Genomic DNA, 20,453 nt, shown 5'->3' with positions numbered 1-20,453 from the left:
TAATTTTGCCCGAGCTTTGAAGATAATAAAGGTATAATGTTTCTTTTTACCTTCATTTATCAAAGAATTTTTCTGCAGTTCATTGGAAGAATGTTCTTTTTTGGTATCTCTAATATTGTGAGACTGTAGATGAACATAACAGTGGTATACCAACACAGAATCCTGTTTCTATATGCTCGTCATCAACACAAATTGAGCATGGAGTATGGCATCCCATGTGAAGAACTCCATCCGCAAGAGCTGAAGACTGACAACCAACATCCAGAAAAGATAAGTGATCCATCTACTTTTCCTGTGTTCTTTCCATTTTGTTAACGCAGTTGTTGCTGTGACATTTCCAGACTTTGGACTTTCAGAGAACACATTTGTTCAAACGATGCAAAGTAAATAGTCTGCTTATATGACCAGCTTGCCAAAGTTTGGCTATTCAATCATCTTTATTCTGCCTTGAAAAACCAGATCAATGTTCTTCCAGATGGACAAAGATGCTTTAGAATCAATGTCGCCCTTTTCCTCATCCTTTTCCCATTCTACCTATACCCGATCTGATGCCATGGACCCGTTTCTCCTCCTTTTTCAGTGTTCTCATGTTCTTATACTATTCTATCACAGCAAGTCCTATAAAGTCCCCTCAATCTTCCCTACGATCACTGTTACCAAATAAACTCCCAGGATGAAGCTTAATCTTCTCCTGTGCTTTCTCCTCTTATTCCTCAGAGCCAAGTGGGGTGTACCGACTACTACCAGCCATGGTGCAAAAGACCAACCACTTCAAGGTAAAGAGAAGCCTTTGTATAAGCATTCACAAAGCAAGAACTGTATGATGTATGACTTGGTTGCAGGCCTGAATGTGACCGTCGAGCCGAGGAGTGGTGGCAATTCCGGAGGGGAGAAGATGGAGTTTGATGGTGTGAAACGGGTGGAGTACTCAAGGAAGAGCAGCTCCGGAGGCAAAGGAGGAGGGAGGACGGGTGGCGGCGGCTCGCAGTCGCTTCGTCAACCTCGTCCACAGAAGAGCAGTTCGCCGACGATGCAACAGCCATTTGGCTTCTTCTCTCTCCTGCTTTACCTGTACCTTGCTTGAACTCAAGCACTTGCCTTGGATCTTCAAGCAATCTACCAAGTGGTGTCTTTTAAAGGTTGACATGCATTTATATCACTTGTAACTCTTGGAACGAATATGCTGAGAATAAATCAAATCTTCCCTTCTCATAATTACAGAGGGTGAGATGAAGAGGGAGGAATGAGCTGGAAATGCAATCCATTTGTCCCACATACTTTTATAAAGATTAGAATCTGATACCATATATATTATGAACTTAACTAGTTTTGCTTAGTTGGTATAAATTTTTTTGCTTAATAGAACCCCACTGCTCTTATTGCACCAAACACTTTTTTGGCAAAGGTACTCAACTTGTCTACTAACAGTCTGTTTGCTTGGATAAGAAGTTCTTTAAGCTCCAAAAGGCTAGAATCCATTGGCAAAGTCCATTAGAATTGTAATGACTTTTTAATTCTGTGGAGGAGGGATGCATTACCATCCAAGAAGTCAAACTGAGAAAGAACAAGAGCAACTTAATCTTTCTTATCTTGTGGTACATTACTGCAACATCAATCAGAGTGTGTTTATGGTATTAAAATAATAAGATAGCATTGAAAAATATATAAAAGACATAACCTCTTATTTGATGACTCAAACATCCAAAAGAACAAGCTACCAATCATCTCCAATATCAGCAATCGAAGATGTCATCCCTTGTGATGATGCCAAAGTTGCAGTTGTGTCACCACCAAGGTAATCTTTTAGCTTGTTCAGGTCATCAGCAACACTGATCATGGTTGGTCTGCTTGCAGGAGCCTCCTGTGTGCAAAGAAGACCCAACTCGATCATTTCCATGATTGCAACTTCCCATACTCTCTTAACTTCATGGCTTTGTTCCCTTATATTCTTCACCAAAGAGGAGTCCACAATGTTCACCAAGCGACTGCCATAGTGCCTTTTCACCCAGTTGATCAAGCTCAGATCCTCATCGAACATGTCCTCTGTTGGTCTCTTTCCGGTAACCATCTCCAGCACAACGATGCCAAAGCTGTAGACGTCCCCTTTTGTTGATGCAGGTCTACCATGTCCATACTCTGAGAAAAAGGAAATCTTTCAATCTTCAATCATTCAATGAAGCAACAAACTAAAATGCTTAGGCTTGTAAGTGCAAGCTTGACTATGTTTTATGTGTATACGCATGTTCAAATGTCACGCACTATATATCGAGTGAAGGATTAACTTGGACAGTATCTGATCCAAGTTTTTACCTATAAAATGCCAATCATGAAGCCAAATCCTAGGCCAAGAAAGCGAGTATCATTCTGATGTCAACTCCTGATAACAAATCATCGACGGACATAGATTTCATTGTGTTTAGGACACAGGAATTTACCTGGAGCAACATATCCAACTGATCCACGCAGCAGATTCGCTGTGGAGTTTGTCATGCGGTCAGATGATGCATTCCCTTCTCCACCTGGGCTGACCAGCATCGCGATACCGAAATCTGAAACCATGGCGGTCATGTCGTCGGCGAGGAGAATGTTGCTCGGCTTCAGGTCACAATGGATCACCTGCACCGGCGCATGGTGGTGCAAGTACGCCATCCCTTCGGCTACGTCGCTGCAGATGCTCACTCTTTCAGTTAAGCTCAGCCGCGGGCTCATTCGATCTCCCTTGGGGTGTAGATGATCTTCTAGGCTGCCTTCGCTCATGAGAGGGAACACCAGAGCTTTGAATTCCGGAAGGCTGCAAGCTGTTGTGATCCCCATCAGGTTCCTGTGGCGAATTGTCTTGAGGACCTCACATTCTCTGTTGAATGTTCTTGCAGAGTTGTGATCCTGCAGCTGCAGAACCTTAACGGCGAGGGAGCTGCCGTCCCTCAGCATTGCTCTGTAAACATGCCCGAAGCCACCTGACCCTATCAACCTGCTTTGGTCGAATCCTCCTGTGGCTTCCCAAAGCTCTCTGTAGGTTACTCTTCGATGACGACTCGACAAGTTTGCAGAATGCCAGCTCCCATCCACTCCATTTCTCAGAAACGCTGTGCCTCTGCGTGCCTTGGCTGCTGCGACGCAGGTAATCGTAAGAAAGAAGAGCACCATGAAGATGATACTTACGAGCGACACTAGGAACTTGAGTGTGTGTGTTGAGTGGCAGCTGCGGAGTTGTTCTACCCCGCAAGGTTCGTTCCCTTCCAGTGATTCTTGAGTTAAGTTATCGAATACACCGCCACAAGGTAGAGCACCACTCAACCGGTTGTATGACAGGTTGAGCCGCTTGAGGTTGATGCAGTTCCGTAGTGACTCAGGAACTCCACCAGAAAGGGAATTGGAAGAAAGATCGAGGGACTCGAGGCTGCGAAGATTGCCGAAGGTCTCAGGGATTGGCCCTTGAAGAGAGTTGTGAGACAGATTCAACAGATGAACATTCCTACAAAGCACTCCTACTTCAGGAGGAATCGAACCACTGAGATTATTCGAGGAAAGATCAATCTCCTGAACCATTTCCATTTTGCTCAACTCCTTAGGAAGCATTCCTTGCAGTGAATTATGTGATAGGTCGAAGAAGAACGCCATGGTGCTCAAGCTTGCTACTTCAGCTGGTATTGCTCCGGTTAGCTGGTTGTGTGACAGGTTCAACTTCTCCAGCTTCATGCTTCCAAGGCTTGAAGGTATTGATCCCGCAAGTAAGTTTCCACCCAGCAGCAAATACCTCATGCTACGCAGCTTCGATACAGATGATGGAATTCTACCCGAAAGCTTATTCCGTGAGAGATCCAGACTTCCAAGTTTGGTTGAGATATCAGGAAGAGAAGGAAGTTCTCCATGTAGAAGATTGTCGCTGATCCATATCCTCTCTATCTTGGGAAGAAGAAATAGCTGCAATGGGATGGTTCCTTCCAGGAGATTCCGGGACAAGTCCAGTGATGTTAGGTTCCGAAGCTCGGATACATCCGAAGGTATCGCTCCACGGATTCTGTTATCCTGCAGAAAGATGATCGAGAGATTAACATGAAGAAGGCCAGCCATGGAGGGAAGTGTGCCTCTCAGATCATTTCCCGCAATCTCAAGCTCTTCCAGTTGAGTCAAGTTCGAAATGGCCCTAAAGAAGCGGTTGAGTTCTTCACCTTCCTCATCACTCGAAAGCTTGTTGTAAGAAAGAGACAGTGACTTCAAGGCCGGCAAGTGCACTACAATCTCAGATGGCAGTCCACCACTTAGAGAGTTCATATGCAAAGCAATTCCGGTAAGATTTGTGGCATTGGAGAGAGAAGCTGGAATGCTTCCTGTCAAGTTATTCCGAGCAAGGAATAGGCTTCTCAGGTGATTGAGAGAGGTTCCTATCTGCAGAGGAATCGAACCCTCGAAAGAATTGTTGGAGAGGTCTACATACTTCAAATTGGTGCAGTTGTGGAAGATGGAAGGAGGAAGCATCCCTTCGAGTTCATTGGAAGGAAGGTCCAAATACCAAAGATTTGCAAGCATGCTGAGGTTATCAGGTAATGTATGCTGTAACTCATTGTTTCTGAGGCTAATTACACCCAGATCAGATAATGCTCCTATCTCACCAGGAATGGACCCTCGAAGGAAGTTATATGATAGATCGAGGACTTGAAGCTGAGAAAGGTTGGATAGAAATGGTGAGATTGTTCCATGCAGAGATCGTTGAGGTAGAACGAGTTGCTTTACTCTTCCGCTTGTGTCGTTGCAAGCGATGCCAATCCAATGACAGACATCAGTCGATTCATTCCAGTTGCTCAGCATATTGTCTGGGTCTCGTATGCCTTCTCTGAAAGCCAAGAGAGCCATTGCATCAGTGATGTTTGAAGTGCGGAGATGCAGTGTTGGGTAGGGAAGAAGAGAGAAAAGGATGAAGAGGACATGGACCATGAAAGAGGTAGGATAACCCATAGGAGAGATGAATACTGTTGATGCTGAGAGTTGTAGTTTCTAAGCCAAGCATGGATGCATGGCTACATGTGGCTATTGCAACCTATGCTCAACATAGCCTTAAATAAGGAAGACAATGTGGTGCAGAAAGTGACTGACTGCTGGGATAACTATGTGATGAGAGTTTCTTCAGGTGATGCAGCAACCACTTCTCTTCCTAGTGGGAACGGACCTACTCCATTTAGTGTCCTTCCTTCAATCTCCTTTTAATATTTTTGTCTCAATTTGAAAGAGAACATGGCACTAAACAATTATTTGATAGTTTAAGTAGTGATGTTTATCATTGCTCCACCCTAAACTTTCTTCTAAGATATGGTAATCTTCTCATTTTCCTGTCTAGGTTGGATCCTAGTCATGCAAGTAATTGACACTTACTCTTCCTCTCATTACTTACTTCATGTTCCTCCTCATCTGTGGTTGAAGGTCAATGAATAATCTCTTGTTTCTCTCTCTGTGTGAATATCCAAGGAGACTGGAGAGAGTCAAAAGGGGTTGTAATCTAGTGAATGGCCATTGGAAATCTGAACAAGATCTTCAGTGGGACTAAAAGGTCTTGGATTTTAGTTAGATGGATTGGTGCCACTTGTGATGTCTATATAATCTCACTTGCCAAAGTCTTTTGTCTTAGTAAAACGACATCATCATCATCATCATCATAAAAAATGAATTAAAACACTTAACCAGCAAGCTACATTGTAGTTTTTGATCTGAAACAAGGTTGTCATGAACCATATTGTCATCTCCATGTCTTAGACACTCTGATAAAGATGATGGATTCAGAAGATAGTTCACTTTGGAGGCATGGCAACTTTGAGACATGATTGTACTTTGGACATACATCTAAGCTGGCATGAAAAATTATGATTCAATAGCTCACCAGAAAATTAGCATGCATGGCTCCAAGTCAACAACACTTCATAGTCTGTGCCCAAGTTTGCTGCTCAATGTTTCTCCATCTGTTTCAGTCATTAAAAGGTCAATCTATCTAGGATGAGCCTCATGTGACATGCTTCACCTCATCAACATTTCTGGTGGTCAAGCTTCCACTTCAATCTGCCAAATAATCTAAGACCATGTAGCAAATTCTATAATGAACATGACCATAATGGAGATTAGTGCTCCTTTATCAGATTCAGATGAAAAGATCTGCCTTTGCTATGAGTAATTAACTCATCTACTTACCCACTCACTTAAAGAAGAACAGATGGATGCAATGAAAGTTCACAGTTGATCATCATGTTTGACTTGTTCTTTCACATTCCTGTTTTCTTGTGAGAACTGAGATGTCAAACAGTGTGTCTCATCGATTCTTTTTGCAACAAACAGAAAAGAATAATGGATCCACAGGTCAACTCTTTCAGTCTTCGTGTGCCATGATGGCTCTCAAGAAACCACAGCAAGTTGGTAGGTGTAAAAGGAAGCTTTAGATGTTGTGGAAGATTATGCTTAGATATATCTGCAAGGATAAGACAGTGTACTTTGCAGATGAGGAGTTTTGACTTGGGTAAATAGCTGCAACCTAGTTGTAATAACTTAGGGTTTAAAAACCTCTAAAAGGATTTGTGAACACATCATGAATAATTCAATGAACATTAAGAATTTATTTTGATCATTTTACCCCTGGATTTTAGGTCAATCGATAAGGTCTGTTTGAAGAAGTAGAAAGGGAAGATACTCAATGATAGTGTGTGGACTGCATGATTTAAATCTTTGTAGATAACCAAACCATATCAACTTTGTTATGTTGAGCAGTCCAAAAGATTGATTTGATTTGACTTAACATGGTAAATGTGTAAGTTAGTCAACAACTCAATCCGCCAAAGCAACAAAGAGAATCTTTCTACTCCCCTTGGGATTGTTCAACCCTAGTCAAAGTCAGCTTAGCATGAAACACCACTCTCTTCTTTCCTCGTACCTTCGTTGATCCTTAGGTACGAAGGGAATGTACGCTATTAACTCTAGAGAACAATCTCTTGTGATGATCGAATCTTGTCGTGGGCCATTCTCTATCGTCGCCTATTGTTGCCTGTGGTTTCCCGTTCTACAGTCACCATTGCCTGTGGATGTTGAAGCTTGCTTCGAGCTCCTTTAAGGCTCATCGGAGTCTCCTCGGCACCGCTATGGTTGCACAAGCTACCATCACTACTTCCATGTTTCATTGCCCAACGGAGGATTGATAGAGGCCCAATCTGTCCGGAGTGGTTGCAAGCTATTTGCAATCACCGGTTGGCCATAAGATGTCGTTTAACCGAGTGATGACGTGGCGTCACTTAGGCTACCTAGCTGACTAGATAATGAGGTGGCACCACGTAGGCATATCCCATTAGTATGATATCTAAAAGGGATTGAATCCCAGCACGTAATTCTAAATTATCCTAACTAATTTCTTTCTCAAATCATTGATTGAGTTAAATATTGAAAGAGATGTTTACCTTCGATTTATCTAATTTGATATGGCATATTTTAGAGAATGAATTAAGTTAGATCAATTTTACTTTATTGAGTTGGCCATCATTTTATGATATTAATAAATAATAATCATGATTAATATTAAATATAAATATTGAAGGATATATATATATATATATATATATTAGTATCTAAGTGGCAATATGTAATTTTAAGACGGTGAAAGGATACATATGTAAAAGTATCTCAATGGGGCACGAATGAAATATAATTCGTAGCATATGTAGTTTTATATTTATTATTCATATTCCATCACAATCACATAGTCCTATTATCTCTGGTAGTTAATTATGTTTAGTATTCTAATTTTTATATTTTAAAAAATTATATTAATATTTTTATACTTACGAAAGTAAAATATTTAATCTTGTTTCTCCTTGTTAACTGTACTGATAGAAAATATCATACGTATTGTCACATGTAGAAATGGTGCTAAAAAAAATATATAATTTTAATCTTCACCATCCAAAGATATTAATTTCACGTAAGGAGAACTTTTGTAAACATTCACTATCCTCTCGGATGGCCTATCCAATAGCAGTGTTAATGACAATTCTCATCTCTTACATTATCTTAGTTCTCTTATTTTGTTATTCTCTTCTCCAACTTCATTATTTTCCTAGACTTTGGGATAGTCAATCCACCTGTGCCATTAGTGGCGATACTCATATTCTATACTATCTCATTTCTCCTACTTTGTCGACGATAAAAATTAAATTATTTTTTAATCTTATTTTAGTGTTATTTGTGTATCTGACAATACGTGTAATATCTTTCGTCAATTAAATTAAATTAAAAAAATAAGATTAAATATTTTATTTTTATAAATATAAAAATATTAATATAATTTTTTATAGTAAACTAAAGGGGGTAATATTTAGTTATGTTTCCTATTATAGTGTCCGTTGGAGATGATTCCTTTTAATTAACGATATATGCTCTTTAGCAATCACACGGTTCATATCCAAAGCTGATGACTGAACCCGTGAAGTAGGTGCCAGTTAACCTTACGAGCGTCCCGCGATGTCACCACACCACACTCTCGTGTAACCCTAACCCAAGGAATAACCTTTACGACCACCCTTCTCACTGTCTGTCTGACTCTGCGCTTCTCCTTGCGATTCGATCGGAAATGGTGAGGAAACCTCGCTTTGCACTCTGTCGAGCTTCGTTTTTTCAATGATCAGTGTCGGTTTGGAGTCAAAATTAAGTTTATCCGGGCCTGTCAATCTTTCGTTTCTTTGCCACTCTCGTTCACTTTAATTCATGTCCTTGAGATGGAAGAAGCATCTGATTCTGATTCTCTATAGTCTTTTGAGTGAAAAAAAGGGGATGTTTTTTTACCCTAGCTTCTTCCACTTGTTGATCCGGAAGAATTACATCGAAGTAAGATCGATTGGCGCTGAATTGGGAAATTATGGGAAGAGGAACCGGGATTGTCTAGGAAAAAGATGAGATTCAGGTTCCAACGGTTTCAGTAATTTGATGGTTAGAGTGGGTTCTTGTAATGTAGAAACCTTTTCCCATATTGATTGGACAAAAAGGAGAACTTTTGGTATTTGCCTCCGGTGGGGATGAATTTGGTATACTGCTATCCAGTTGTAAATCGAGATACTTGATGCTTTTACTTGAACCTGGTTGATATACCTAACCCTGCTTATAAAAAATAGGATGTTAAATATCAAGTGGTAGAGTAATCCAAGCACAATCCCAATCTTCAAATGATATGAGTTGGCTTTTGATTGGTGTCTTGGAATCTGACATAATCCGACCTGATTCATAAATAGTACATACATAAATTTATATTTTTAGTAAAAATAAATACTAAATCTTGCATGACCCAGCTGTACCTAAACCATTAACTTTAGTTGTAGCTGCAATCTGAGTTCTGATATGAGAGTTCCAATCTAAGTCAATTATTCTCATGATCTCTTAATACATATAAATTATCAAATCATGACATAAAGCACTGCTTTGAACTTTATAGAATGTCTAAACTATGAAACCTCGTGATTCGTTTTAGGAATAATTGTCCCTAGATTGAAAGATAGGCTGATATTATAGTTGCTTACAGAAGCCTGTTATTAATATATGCTAATGCTTATTGACCGGTAGAATACTGCATATAAAAACCACTGTGTTATGTTGCTTGGAAATCCTTTTTGTTTGTGCTGAGACAAACTTCGTTCTGGAGTCATGTTATCATATTTTTTCGAGACCTTTTTCAGCATTGATGTAAACCGAAGCCTAGACTGGTAGCATACTGCATAGACAATTTTTACTTGTTTTGTCATATGTTTTCTTCGGAATAATGTTGCCATGACCCTTTGCATGTTTTGCTTCAAAAAGTTGGTACTGATTCAAGTGGTTTTATTTTTATAGACACCAAAAAAATCTGTCAAATATTTTTGAAAGATATTGCCTTTTGACATTGATGGTGCTGATCCTTGCCTTGAACTAGCGTATGTAAGTATACAAACATTATATGGATGGTGCTATTTAGATGAGTTAAACTGCCCATGAAAATTATAGGGGTAATATCACCTCTGGCACACCTGATGCGTAGTGTTTTTATATTTAAGTGGAGAGAATAATCCTGAATTCAGTGGTAATGTTGCCTCATACACCTTATGATTGTAATTCGTGTATGTGGATCCCACACATAAGATATGTGAGAGATGTCTTTACCCCTGAAAATTTTAGGAGTGATTCTGTCCACGCTTTTTCCAACATGATGTTGATGTTCTCAAATCTTATTATCTGTTTTTCATGTTTTTCCAATATATGTAGTGCTATATAAGTACGCACATTGAGTTGGGCAGCTCAGTGCTGTATGCTTCAAGCTGCATGTAAATCTTTTGAACTAAGAAGCTGATTTCTCTTTTGATCCCTGAATCATCAAAAAACTTGTTTCACTAAATTAACTTTCACTTTGGGACTTTACTCATAAATGTATCGATTTTGAATAAGATCAGCTATGAGCATTTTTTACTTAATTCTGGACTAGCAAAAAGCACAAAACAGGAGTACTATATGTCACGTTTCTGATATCTTAGGCACTACATAGTTTACTAAGTTTAACCTTTAATGAAGATGTTTCAGATGTTTACTAATTTGTGTTGTTACAAAATATACAGGCAAACAGGCACACCATTATTTTGATGCAATCATCTCCGAACAGGGCAACCAGAACATTCATGGACTACGACTCTATTAGCCAGGCTATGGACGGTACAAACTCTTTTATGCTTTAACATGCTGATATTTTCATGACTGTTCATAAAAGTTCATCACTGGACATTTCTTATCTGGTAAATGTGTTTTTTATGGAGTCCTTGTATATCCAATTTATGGGAAATTAATGAAAGTTGTGGTTATTCCTCCTGGATTCATATAGTCAGTAGAATTGTGAACTTTGATTGTTCACTTGTACTGAAGTCTCCATCATTTTCATTAGATAATGTATATTAAGAATGTATAACATTTACATCATTTATGCTAGGTACATCAAAATTTAGGTAGATAAATAGATATATGGATGATGTCTGCTATTTGCTTGTGTTGAGCAATGCCAATTTGTGAAGTTAATTTGTATTATTATAAGTTAACCAACATATATACTTGATATAATGGAACTTTATTACTATTTTTACAATTCCCTTGCTACCCATAGTGCCAGATGACTCGACACCCTCCAAAAATTATCAGAAATTGTTCCGAAATCAATGTAGATATTTTCCTTTCCTCAGGCCTTCTATTTAAACTTGGAAGTTTTAATGGTTATGCATTATTTTATGAATGCTTTGCCAACTACACTCTGACATTTATCTACCTGTAAGCCTGATGTAATTGTTGAATCTTGGTTTGTCACATGAAGCCTTACTGTCTTTAAGTTATTATTATTATTTTTGTTTCTAACTTCTAATCCTATCACCGTGTAATTTGAAGGAGTGGATGCTGACCGTGTGCATTCGTTAAAAAATTTTAATTTCAGATATGTAGATTCAAGTGGCAACCATCTGTAGAAGTTAACTTTTTCTTTTTTTTTTGCAAGAACTTTTCTATTTTAACTGCAAGGTTTCAGCCTCAAATTAGTGCCCTAAAGTTCTGTCACAAGGCCGTGGTTAAATTTTATGTCAACATAGTCATTTCATGTCAATACAAATTGTAAGGTAGGTCGTTTGAAAAGCTTCCTCGATTCTTTTTAGTTTCTGGTGTTTTTGAATATGGATGAAACTCCCTGCATGCAGGGCCACAATTTAGTAGCGATAATACTGTCAATATCTTGGGGTAAGTTTTTAACACGCCCTGTTCTATGCCATGGTTATATGCTTTCTTCTTGGTGACCTAGTTGGTTGTTGTCCCAACAATGCTCATTTACTGGTGTATTTGTTTTTCCCTTTTTTTTTTTCCTTAATGAGGTTGATCTCAACTGTTTCATCCACCTGATGTTTCTCAAATAATTGGGTATTGCTCGCATTTACAGGAATTTGTGGGTTGTACGAAAGAAAACTCAAGGAGATAAATCCAACCATCCAAAACATCACCTACGACATTTCAGATCTTTATAATTTTATCGATGGCCTAGCAGACCTCAGCGCACTGATGTAAGTATCATCATCTACACTTCCTGCTGCAGTAATTTCTTTTACCTACTAAATGAAATGTGTTATTTTCTTTCTGCTTGCAGCTTTGACCACTCAATTCAGGCGTTTCTACCATATGACCGGCTGTGGATCAAACAACGGATGTTTCAGCACCTCAAGAGATTGGCTTCAAGTTAAATTCCGCTAGAAAAATATAGGATGAACAATGTGCCTCACTGCACTATGCTATTACTCACCCTTCAAATAGAAGGGAGCATATATTGGTACAGAATTCTGTTATTAGAATCTGAGTTTTTTGTTCACCTGCTTAAAGTGGTTTATTGTTGATATCTTTAGAACTGATGTCTGCCTTTGTACTCTTTTCCAGTTTCTTCATTAAGATGATTAGTATTATAAATTCTTTGGAGTTCTCATCTGGCATCATATTTTCTCTTAAAATTAAGTATTACACTGCATGGAATAGCCTTCAAATGCCTATGAGCCTTGGAATATAAATAATATTGCACATGAATTAGCCTCTAAATTTCTCTTAGTTCTTTCTAAGTCGAGATTTACCTAATTTTTGAGCTTTCTAATTTATCCTAGAAGAATAATTCTTTCTGAATGAATCACATGAAATAAAGATGGTTAATTATATATTATCTCCCTCCCCTCACTTGGTTCCTATTAGCAAATTTAGGATCTTTATAATTCTGAAAATAAAATAAATAATCTTATTTATCCTAATGTTGTCAATTATATTCACGTAATATCATGTGTTGGATCGATATAAAAGTAATAAGTAAAAAAAATAATTTTAATATTTCTTCTGTTTCTAATAAATTTATCAATAAAAAAAATAATTTTATGTGAAAAAAAATATTAAAATTATCTTTATACTCATTACGATATTATGATAAATAAAATTATTTATTTTATTTTAAAAATTATAAAGATGTTAATATAAATTTTTTTAGTACAAAGATCATGATTCTGGATCGTAGGATTCAAATATAAGGAATAATATATAATTAACTCGAATAAAATCTGAAGTGTTCCTAGAGAAGAACATGACCAATCTAGATAACATAGGAATAGAAATCCCATAGATCTCCCATTTATCTGGTAGAGAGCTTCTATCTTGGATTAACAGAAAGCACAAACATAACAAGGCATCTGGCAGCAGTGTAACAGTAGGAACTTTATGCAATGACCATTTCTTTGATATACATGTTGAAAAAAGGGGATTCCCTCAATGTTTACAATTGGAGTCTCACAATTGTGAATCCACAGTACAGCACAACTTGTTTGGCCAATATGGATTTCCAAACAGCTTATACGACAACATGGACTGATACACTTCATGAAAACACACAAGTTCACACTACAATGCAAACCTACATTTACAGGGCCAATGTCTAAAACCCTGACATACATCTACACTACTATTTCTATACATCAAAAGCAGGAAGGATGATGACCTTTTGAAGAACATATGCATGAAAGTTAGTTTGATGGGGAGCTATCTTCTTCGTCTTCTGCGATATTGAACAAGAACTGAGGCAACGAGGCAATGCGAGGGAGATGCATCAGCAGCTCCCCAAATGAATCTTTCCTTGAGATGCTCGCTGCTGTCTTGGCACCTGAGATATCGTTGAACTCGCCTTCGGTAGGTGGAGTGTGCTTCTCTGATGTACCATCATGGAAGTCATTGTCGCCAGCATTTATCTGATGGCTGTGGACTGTGCCAACATCTTTCTGGAGCAAACTGCAAAAGGAATTCACCTTCGACATGACAGATTTTTCATCAGAGGCAGGCATCTGAGAATCACTGAAGAGGCTCTGAACCAACTCTTCCAACATCTCTTTGTCAGGTATAACCATACCCGACAACTCGGGATTCCCCCAACTGATCTGCTCAGAAATGCAATGCCCTATTTTGTTTACAAAGTCGTTAATGGACATCGAAGGCTTGAGTCCAGGGAATTTCCATTGATTCCAGCAGTTTTGATTCTTTGTCTCTTCAGTTTCCACCGTACTAATTTCTTTCACCACCTGACGTTCTCTCACTAAAACAAAGTAGAAGATAAGAAAAAAAAAAAAGGATAATTGCAAACAGTAAATTGCATTGCAGGTTAACTGATCAATAAATTAACATCAAATGAACTCTGTGGTAAAGGAACAATAGAAAAGAAGGAAACGGAAGTTGTGGGTCATATCTATCGCCAGAAAAGATACAAATCAATGAACTGATGGAATTCAAAAATCTATCACCTTTGCTCCAAACCATAGTTATCAGAACTGGATCAGACTGGACTTTGACTGAAAGAAAAGAAAACCAGGCCCTCTTCCATTTGGGTCCACTTATAAGCTTAGATGAACAGAAACAAAAGGCAAAATCTGGATGATGTCAAGCTGTATGCACTATACTAACCAATCTGCTCGGAGCCGCCAGAGGAGGACAAGAAGAAGTGGAGATGGAAAGGAAAGCAAGGGGAAGAAGGATAAGAGATGAGGAGGAAAAGGTACGGCGAGTAGGAAGGAGGAGAAGTGGAGTATGATGAGGAAAAAGGAAGTAGGAGGAAAACAGAGGAAGAAGAAAAGGAGAAGTAGGAGAAGATGAGAGGAAGCATGAGAAAGGAAGTACTCGCCATCGTTTCTCACCTTCCCAGGATGGTTTCTGACAATGCTCCTTTAACAGTGCATCAAAGGATGGCAAAGATACAAATTTAAATGTTTTCACCACATGCAAAACATTGTGCTTTACAAAAAAATAAGTTCCAAATTAATCCCTTGCCAAACGAATGGTACTAAGCATGATATTGAAATACATGGATCACAATGGCTTCAATTTCATCTATTCAAGTAATATTTCAGTATTCTTTTTCTTTCTTTGTGGTTCAAACTACAAATTCTAGCAATTCTCCAAAAGAACCAAACAAAATAAGCAGAAAAATAGTGCTCGACAACAAAAGAAAAGCCTACTGGTTATTAGAGAAATTATGTACTTCAGTTCATAGTCTATTAATCATCAAGAAGACATGTCTTCCGTAAAACAGAAAGTGCAAAATATTTAATTTTTGAACCATTATGGCTTGAACACACTATCATACAACAGGGTTCCAAAACTACCTGAGCTTGGTGAGTGGATTTCGCCTTTAGAAACATCAGAAAATGTACCGACAGAATCCCTTACATCACTCTTAAAAGAAGTTGATGTGCCAACAGATGTAGATGCAGAATCTTGAAATTCTTGAATTGCAGATCCACATTCATCCTTCAGCTTATCAAAAGAATGGCACTTGTATTCCTCTTGATAATCAAACACAGAACTCCTTGGTTCAAAGAAAGGGCTTTTTAAAATGTTATCTGGTTCTTGACTTAGTGCATATAACCGAGGATCACATTGGATAAGCTTCTCAAAATTCTTATTTAACAGACCTTGTGGACATTGCAGAAAATGCCTCCTGTAAGAAAGCATATCAGAATTTACTACAAGTGTTGACCTATTAAAAAAAATCAAGGATTCCAAAGGATCTGAAGTTGCAAGTTATCACTCACCAGTTGCAACTTATCACTTACCAGTTACTAATTAATTGGCACGTATATAAAAAAGCATACAATTGACACATAATCTAAATCAGTCACTAGCTTTGAGACAACCACTATTTCAAATACAAATCTGAACATTATTCAATCAATTTGAAAAAGCTCATTTGAAGGCACAAAACCAAGTAGATGACTTGCAAAATGAGATGTCACCTGGTGAATTTACACAGTTAGCCAACTGTGAAAACATACAGATGCAAGTTGTCTCGTATGTAAAGTTTTCCTAGTTTTAAGTATTCTTTCAATTCTCCTTAAAGTAGATCAGCTAAGACCATCCCCATGCCTAAACACGGTCATGTAACTCACATCATTCCTTTTAGTACTTTGCATAAGTAACACATTGTCCACCACATGGAACCATATATTGTGAGTCACTTAGCATATCCAAGAAGGAATACTCTCAGTCTACCTCAATGCATGTAACAGATCAAGAAAAGATCTTGCTTACCGGAACTGGTAAAGGAAACCATGGTATGTTAACAATAAGACTAAATGGTCCAGGAAAATGCCCAGAGAAAACAGTACGTACATAGAACTGAATGTCTCATTGATCTATAAAAGTGTGAAAGGACCATAGCATCGTAACACTTACTGCATATTATTTCAACATAAAAAATGAAATATGAGAAAAGCAACAAACACATTGTGCTGAGGAAGGTAAAATCCATTTGTCACCATTTTGCTCAAATACGTAAGAATGTAAGATAATAGGCACCATTTAAAGTCTGAAGTCCCGATTCCTATATGCAGTTGTAGTCAATGAAGAGAATAAGTCGAGTGAGACTAAATTGAACTGCTCGATGAGTATAACAACAGTAAACTCCTTTGTTACAATCAATTAAACATAATAAATGTATTGTTTACCTGTGCATGCTTGCTTGCCCATTAGTGAAATCTGAAGTCGCCTGCCATAATGTATGCTTCCTAGGCTGTGGATTAGTCTCCCTAAAGAAAAGAGGCTGCCTTGCCAGCTGCACAGAAGATACGAATGTCTTATAAAATCGAGGAATCTTGACAAAATATTGTGATGTACTAAAGCCACAAAAAATACCACTATATTCAAAGTCTCTGGACCATTTTCTGGACAAGTTGCCCTGAGAGCTGTGATATCTGACCACTGGATCTCAATCTTGCTCTTAAGACCACCTTCAAGAATTTCCCAGACAAGCTTCCGCTTTGCAAAATAGCACTTGGCTACTAAATCTCCTTCATACCTTGATGCATACTGTTAAAAAGGCAATAAATTAATCATTCTTAATTCCACCTACTTGTCTTGAAATCAGAGTTAGGAGTTGCTCATAGGCCAAGATCCAACCAAACTAGAATACAACATAAGTGTGTGGTGCAAACTAAGCCAATCTTATAGTATAGCGCCAAAGCTGATAATCACATAAATGATCAACATCTCAATTTAATATGATGATAAGTCATGCCCGTGGCTCCTCAACACGGGCAAGGCACAACTCAATCTTTAATATTAACAGCTCAAGGTAAAAATGTTATCAATTTAATGAATCATCATTTTTAATAATTTAAGCTCATGCATCAGTAATCCCCTGCCATGTTAGATGTCAAAAAAGAAGAAAGAGAAGGATGACCATCCAGATGCTACAATTTCTATCTAATGCATGGAACTTGAAGAAACCACGAGCAATAATTTGCAAAACAAAGATATACCTTAGGTCTGCAAAGATAGCTTTCAGATTTGATAATTACAGTCTACGGAAAATGATAAAGATCTACGTGATCAGATCTGCTAAAAGAATAAGAAAAACTTGGCACCAAAAACCAAAGTAATCATATGATGCAAAGTGCTCCATTTCTTTTTTCTTTTTTCTTTTTTAATCCACTAAGTTAAGAATAAAGAAAATGGAAGATCCAAAGGACATAGTTGACTTACCTCCCAAGCTCCAATCCTCAAAAGGGAAGCTGGAAAGTTGGATGCTTTTATCTTTTCAGTGTTGGCTAAAGCACAAGTGGACCTAGTATCTTTCTTGTTCTCATCCTCTAAGCTCTCATTTTTCATGATACCAGAACCGACAGCTGCATTTGCTTGAGACAACCTCATCTGAATCAAGTTAAGCAGCGAAGGACTCTTTCGCAGACGAAGACCCAATGGGCTAGGCTCATTAAGCAGATTATGCTGGATGGCCTCTGTTGGAGGCATAGTTTCACCTGTTTCCCACTTCTGTTACAAAGGAATTTAGTAAGATTAACTTCAAAAATGTACCACACTTATTATCTTGACAAATAGATTCTGTAAGATAGCATAACAAATTGCCTATTACAAAAACATGCCAACTCAATTGTCACTAGTATGGCTCAAATCACCCCATATTAAGTAAAGGAGTATGAAAACAAACGAAGAAACCTGTCAAACATTTTCCGCCAGAAAGTTCTTTCTAAAAGCTCGTTCTTTTTACTCGGAAAAAAAGGAGCATTAGCCTTACAAGTTAAACCTCACCCATCTATTCCGGTGATGATAAAAGGCAAACTTTAATTATGTGCGCAAGATGAAAACCTCTCCTCATAATTAAAAAAAATCAATAATTATCTCACATTTAAATTCCAAAAATGAAAATAAAGAACTTTTCTTTTTTACAGTCAGTGGTCCGAATACATATTTCTTAAGGCAAATCCACCGGAATCTATATGTTATTCCGCAAAGAAGAAACATCATGATAAAACATTTGCTTTATCGGAACCCTAGAACACAATCGGATCAAATTATTCTACAAATTTGCTCGCTAATCATCTGCAAGTAAAGGCAGATACAAGACAGAATAAAAAAGATTCAGGTTTTCGCTTGAGGAACAAGAAGAAGAAGAAGAGAAGGAACAAGAGAGATCCACCTGTTGGGGAGGAGGGGGAGGACGAGCCATCTTGAATCTCTTATCAGGCGGCCCATGTTCGTCCTCCAACTGGTCCTCAGTTTCCACCTTCACCGGCGCCGGCAACTTCTTGATCGGCAGCTCGGAGTCCGGCCGCAGCTTGCCGTAACTCATCAGCTGAACCATCAGAGATTCCAGCAAACAAGGAAGAAAACGAAATGAACCCTCGACCGGAGATCCACGCAATCTTTCCACTCTGTCAACCTCCTCTAATCTAGATCCCAACAAACCAGAGATCTACTCGAGGGATTGGAGTTGCGATTGGGATTAGGAGAGGAGTCGAAGGAAAACGTGCGGCGGCTTCTTCCACGCTTACCGTCTCCGAAATCAATTCAATGATTCAAGGAATATAAATACACCGGACATTTGGGGGAAGGCGTCCATCTCAGCAAGCGGCCATACACGTGCCGCGGGGTAGCGGCGCGCGTGGGTTTGGAGTTTCTCCCATAGTACATTTATGCCCCAGTGGCGTTCGTTCTTCCCCTTTCATTCAAGGGCAGTTTCTGCAGATAGAAAGGGTAACATGGTCTTTTGAGTCTGAAAAGAAAGAAAGGATAGGATCGTGGTGGTGATGTCGGCATGTGAGCGGGCGTGTCAGCACGTGCCGCCAGGGGGGCGGTCCGGAGACGCAGGGGACAAAGGTGGGGTCCGGTTCTGGAACCTTCACTGCTCGGGACGGGGTCCACCTGGTGGCTGGGGGCGGCGCAGGCGCATGTGGTGTCCACGTGGATTTGGAGCTACCCCGTTGTGGATAAAGATCGGATATAGTAAGCGAAATCCGTCCACGGCGGGACAAAAACCGTTCAAGCAACGACAAAAGAGAACGGACAGCTGTCGAACGCTCATCTCCCTAAAATTGATATATAGGACGAATTCCAATCCCTAACTTTCATAAATGCTGCATACGTCCCAATTTTTTAATATTATTTCAGAAATCACTATAAATGTAAGGACAGCATATATTTATGCACACGTGACATTCATATTATCAAAGTTAATATTGAATAAGAAGAAATCTTAATGCGACAATTACTTCAAAAAAATAAACATTAAAAATTAAGATTTAATTATTTTATAAAATACTTAATGAATCATTATATTTTAATAAGATAGAATAAAAAATGCTTTAAATACTCTTAAATTTCTTTCTAGTCGATCTGGTAAAATTCTTCAAAATTTATGTAAAAAAATATATAACAAGATTTAATTTAATTTTTTCCATAAATATAGACAATGATTATTGACCCATACTAATCTTGTGTTATTTTTTTAATTTATTATTTAATTAATATGTGAGATTTTTTTTTCCATAGAGAGAGAGAGAGAGAAGGGAATAGTGTGTATACACACACACACACACCCTTCTTCCCCAACTCTACGTCTCAACCTCTCGCCCCCCATGGTTTGTGTAAACCAAAAGGAAGAGAAGAAAATGAACACAATAAACACGCCTCTTCATATTTTTGGCAATGGGTTTGCTTAGGCAGAGAGCCATGGAGTGACTATGGTGTTTGTGAAGAGCTACAACAAGTTTCTACCAACTACAAAAAAACAACGCTGTAAAGCCATTGAAGCAGATATATCACAGTTTCAACATCAATATTATAAACAAGCATAGCTATGTTTAAAATGAGAGAAATATCATATAATGTAACAGGATTAGCTTGCATAGTTAAACCCATGATCTACTTTACATGGGGACTTCTTTTGTTATTTTCTGTGACTATAATGAAATCAGCCAAAGAGTTACTATGATGCCCATACAAAATATAGCTTTCAAAAGAGATAAATCATTGAATAAATAAGAAACAAATGCTAATTTGAATTCAAGATGAACATTTGGATATTTAATCCCCTAGGGAATCCTATTTTATCAACTTAAGTTTTTGATTTAAAATGCAAA

At 38.2% G+C, this 20,453-nt stretch overlaps 3 protein-coding genes across 3 annotated transcripts; 1 reads left to right on the top strand and 2 right to left on the bottom strand.

Moving 5' to 3' along the window:
* Positions 1-1,568: 1,568 nt before the first annotated feature.
* On the bottom strand, positions 1,569-5,004 carry LOC135608922 (putative leucine-rich repeat receptor-like serine/threonine-protein kinase At2g24130). Its single transcript, XM_065101984.1, has 2 exons — positions 2,436-5,004; positions 1,569-2,136 (listed from the first exon to the last, which is right to left on the bottom strand). The coding sequence occupies exons 1-2, from the start codon at positions 4,954-4,956 to the stop codon at positions 1,715-1,717; spliced, it is 2,943 nt and encodes a 980-aa protein (XP_064958056.1). The 5' UTR covers positions 4,957-5,004; the 3' UTR covers positions 1,569-1,714.
* Positions 5,005-8,453: 3,449 nt separating this feature from the next.
* LOC135609598 (enhancer of rudimentary homolog) lies at positions 8,454-12,494 on the top strand. Its single transcript, XM_065103018.1, has 4 exons — positions 8,454-8,599; positions 10,602-10,695; positions 11,951-12,071; positions 12,155-12,494. Exons 1-4 carry the CDS (start codon positions 8,597-8,599, stop codon positions 12,246-12,248), a joined length of 312 nt encoding a protein of 103 aa, XP_064959090.1. The 5' UTR covers positions 8,454-8,596; the 3' UTR covers positions 12,249-12,494.
* A 757-nt stretch (positions 12,495-13,251) lies between these two features.
* LOC103980727 (uncharacterized) lies at positions 13,252-18,888 on the bottom strand. The gene is made up of 6 exons (XM_009397207.3): positions 18,512-18,888; positions 17,560-17,847; positions 16,711-16,884; positions 16,524-16,630; positions 15,183-15,517; positions 13,252-14,119 (listed from the first exon to the last, which is right to left on the bottom strand). The coding sequence occupies exons 1-6, from the start codon at positions 18,674-18,676 to the stop codon at positions 13,557-13,559; spliced, it is 1,632 nt and encodes a 543-aa protein (XP_009395482.2). The 5' UTR covers positions 18,677-18,888; the 3' UTR covers positions 13,252-13,556.
* Between the last annotated feature and the right edge of the window lie 1,565 nt (positions 18,889-20,453).

This window comes from Musa acuminata, chromosome BXJ2-4 (assembly GCF_036884655.1).
Source record: "Musa acuminata AAA Group cultivar baxijiao chromosome BXJ2-4, Cavendish_Baxijiao_AAA, whole genome shotgun sequence".
NCBI lineage: Eukaryota > Viridiplantae > Streptophyta > Magnoliopsida > Zingiberales > Musaceae > Musa > Musa acuminata.
Note: the sequence above shows the minus strand (reverse complement) of the source record. Positions and strands in the feature narration are given on the sequence as shown.

Coding starts and splice junctions, on each gene's coding strand:
- LOC135608922 (XM_065101984.1), bottom strand. CDS start 4,956: ATGGGTTATCCTACCTCTTTCATGGTCCATGTCCTCTTCATCCTTTTC. Junction 2,137..2,435: donor AGTTGGATATGTTGCTCCAG/GTAAATTCCTGT, acceptor CCTTTTTCTCAG/AGTATGGACATGGTAGACCT.
- LOC135609598 (XM_065103018.1), top strand. Junction 10,696..11,950: donor TATTAGCCAGGCTATGGACG/GTACAAACTCTT, acceptor TCGCATTTACAG/GAATTTGTGGGTTGTACGAA. Junction 12,072..12,154: donor GCAGACCTCAGCGCACTGAT/GTAAGTATCATC, acceptor TTCTGCTTGCAG/CTTTGACCACTCAATTCAGG.
- LOC103980727 (XM_009397207.3), bottom strand. CDS start 18,676: ATGGTTCAGCTGATGAGTTACGGCAAGCTGCGGCCGGACTCCGAGCTG. Junction 16,631..16,710: donor CAGAGACTTTGAATATAGTG/GTATTTTTTGTG, acceptor TCTTCTGTGCAG/CTGGCAAGGCAGCCTCTTTT. Junction 15,518..16,523: donor GGGCAAGCAAGCATGCACAG/GTAAACAATACA, acceptor GCTTTCTTACAG/GAGGCATTTTCTGCAATGTC.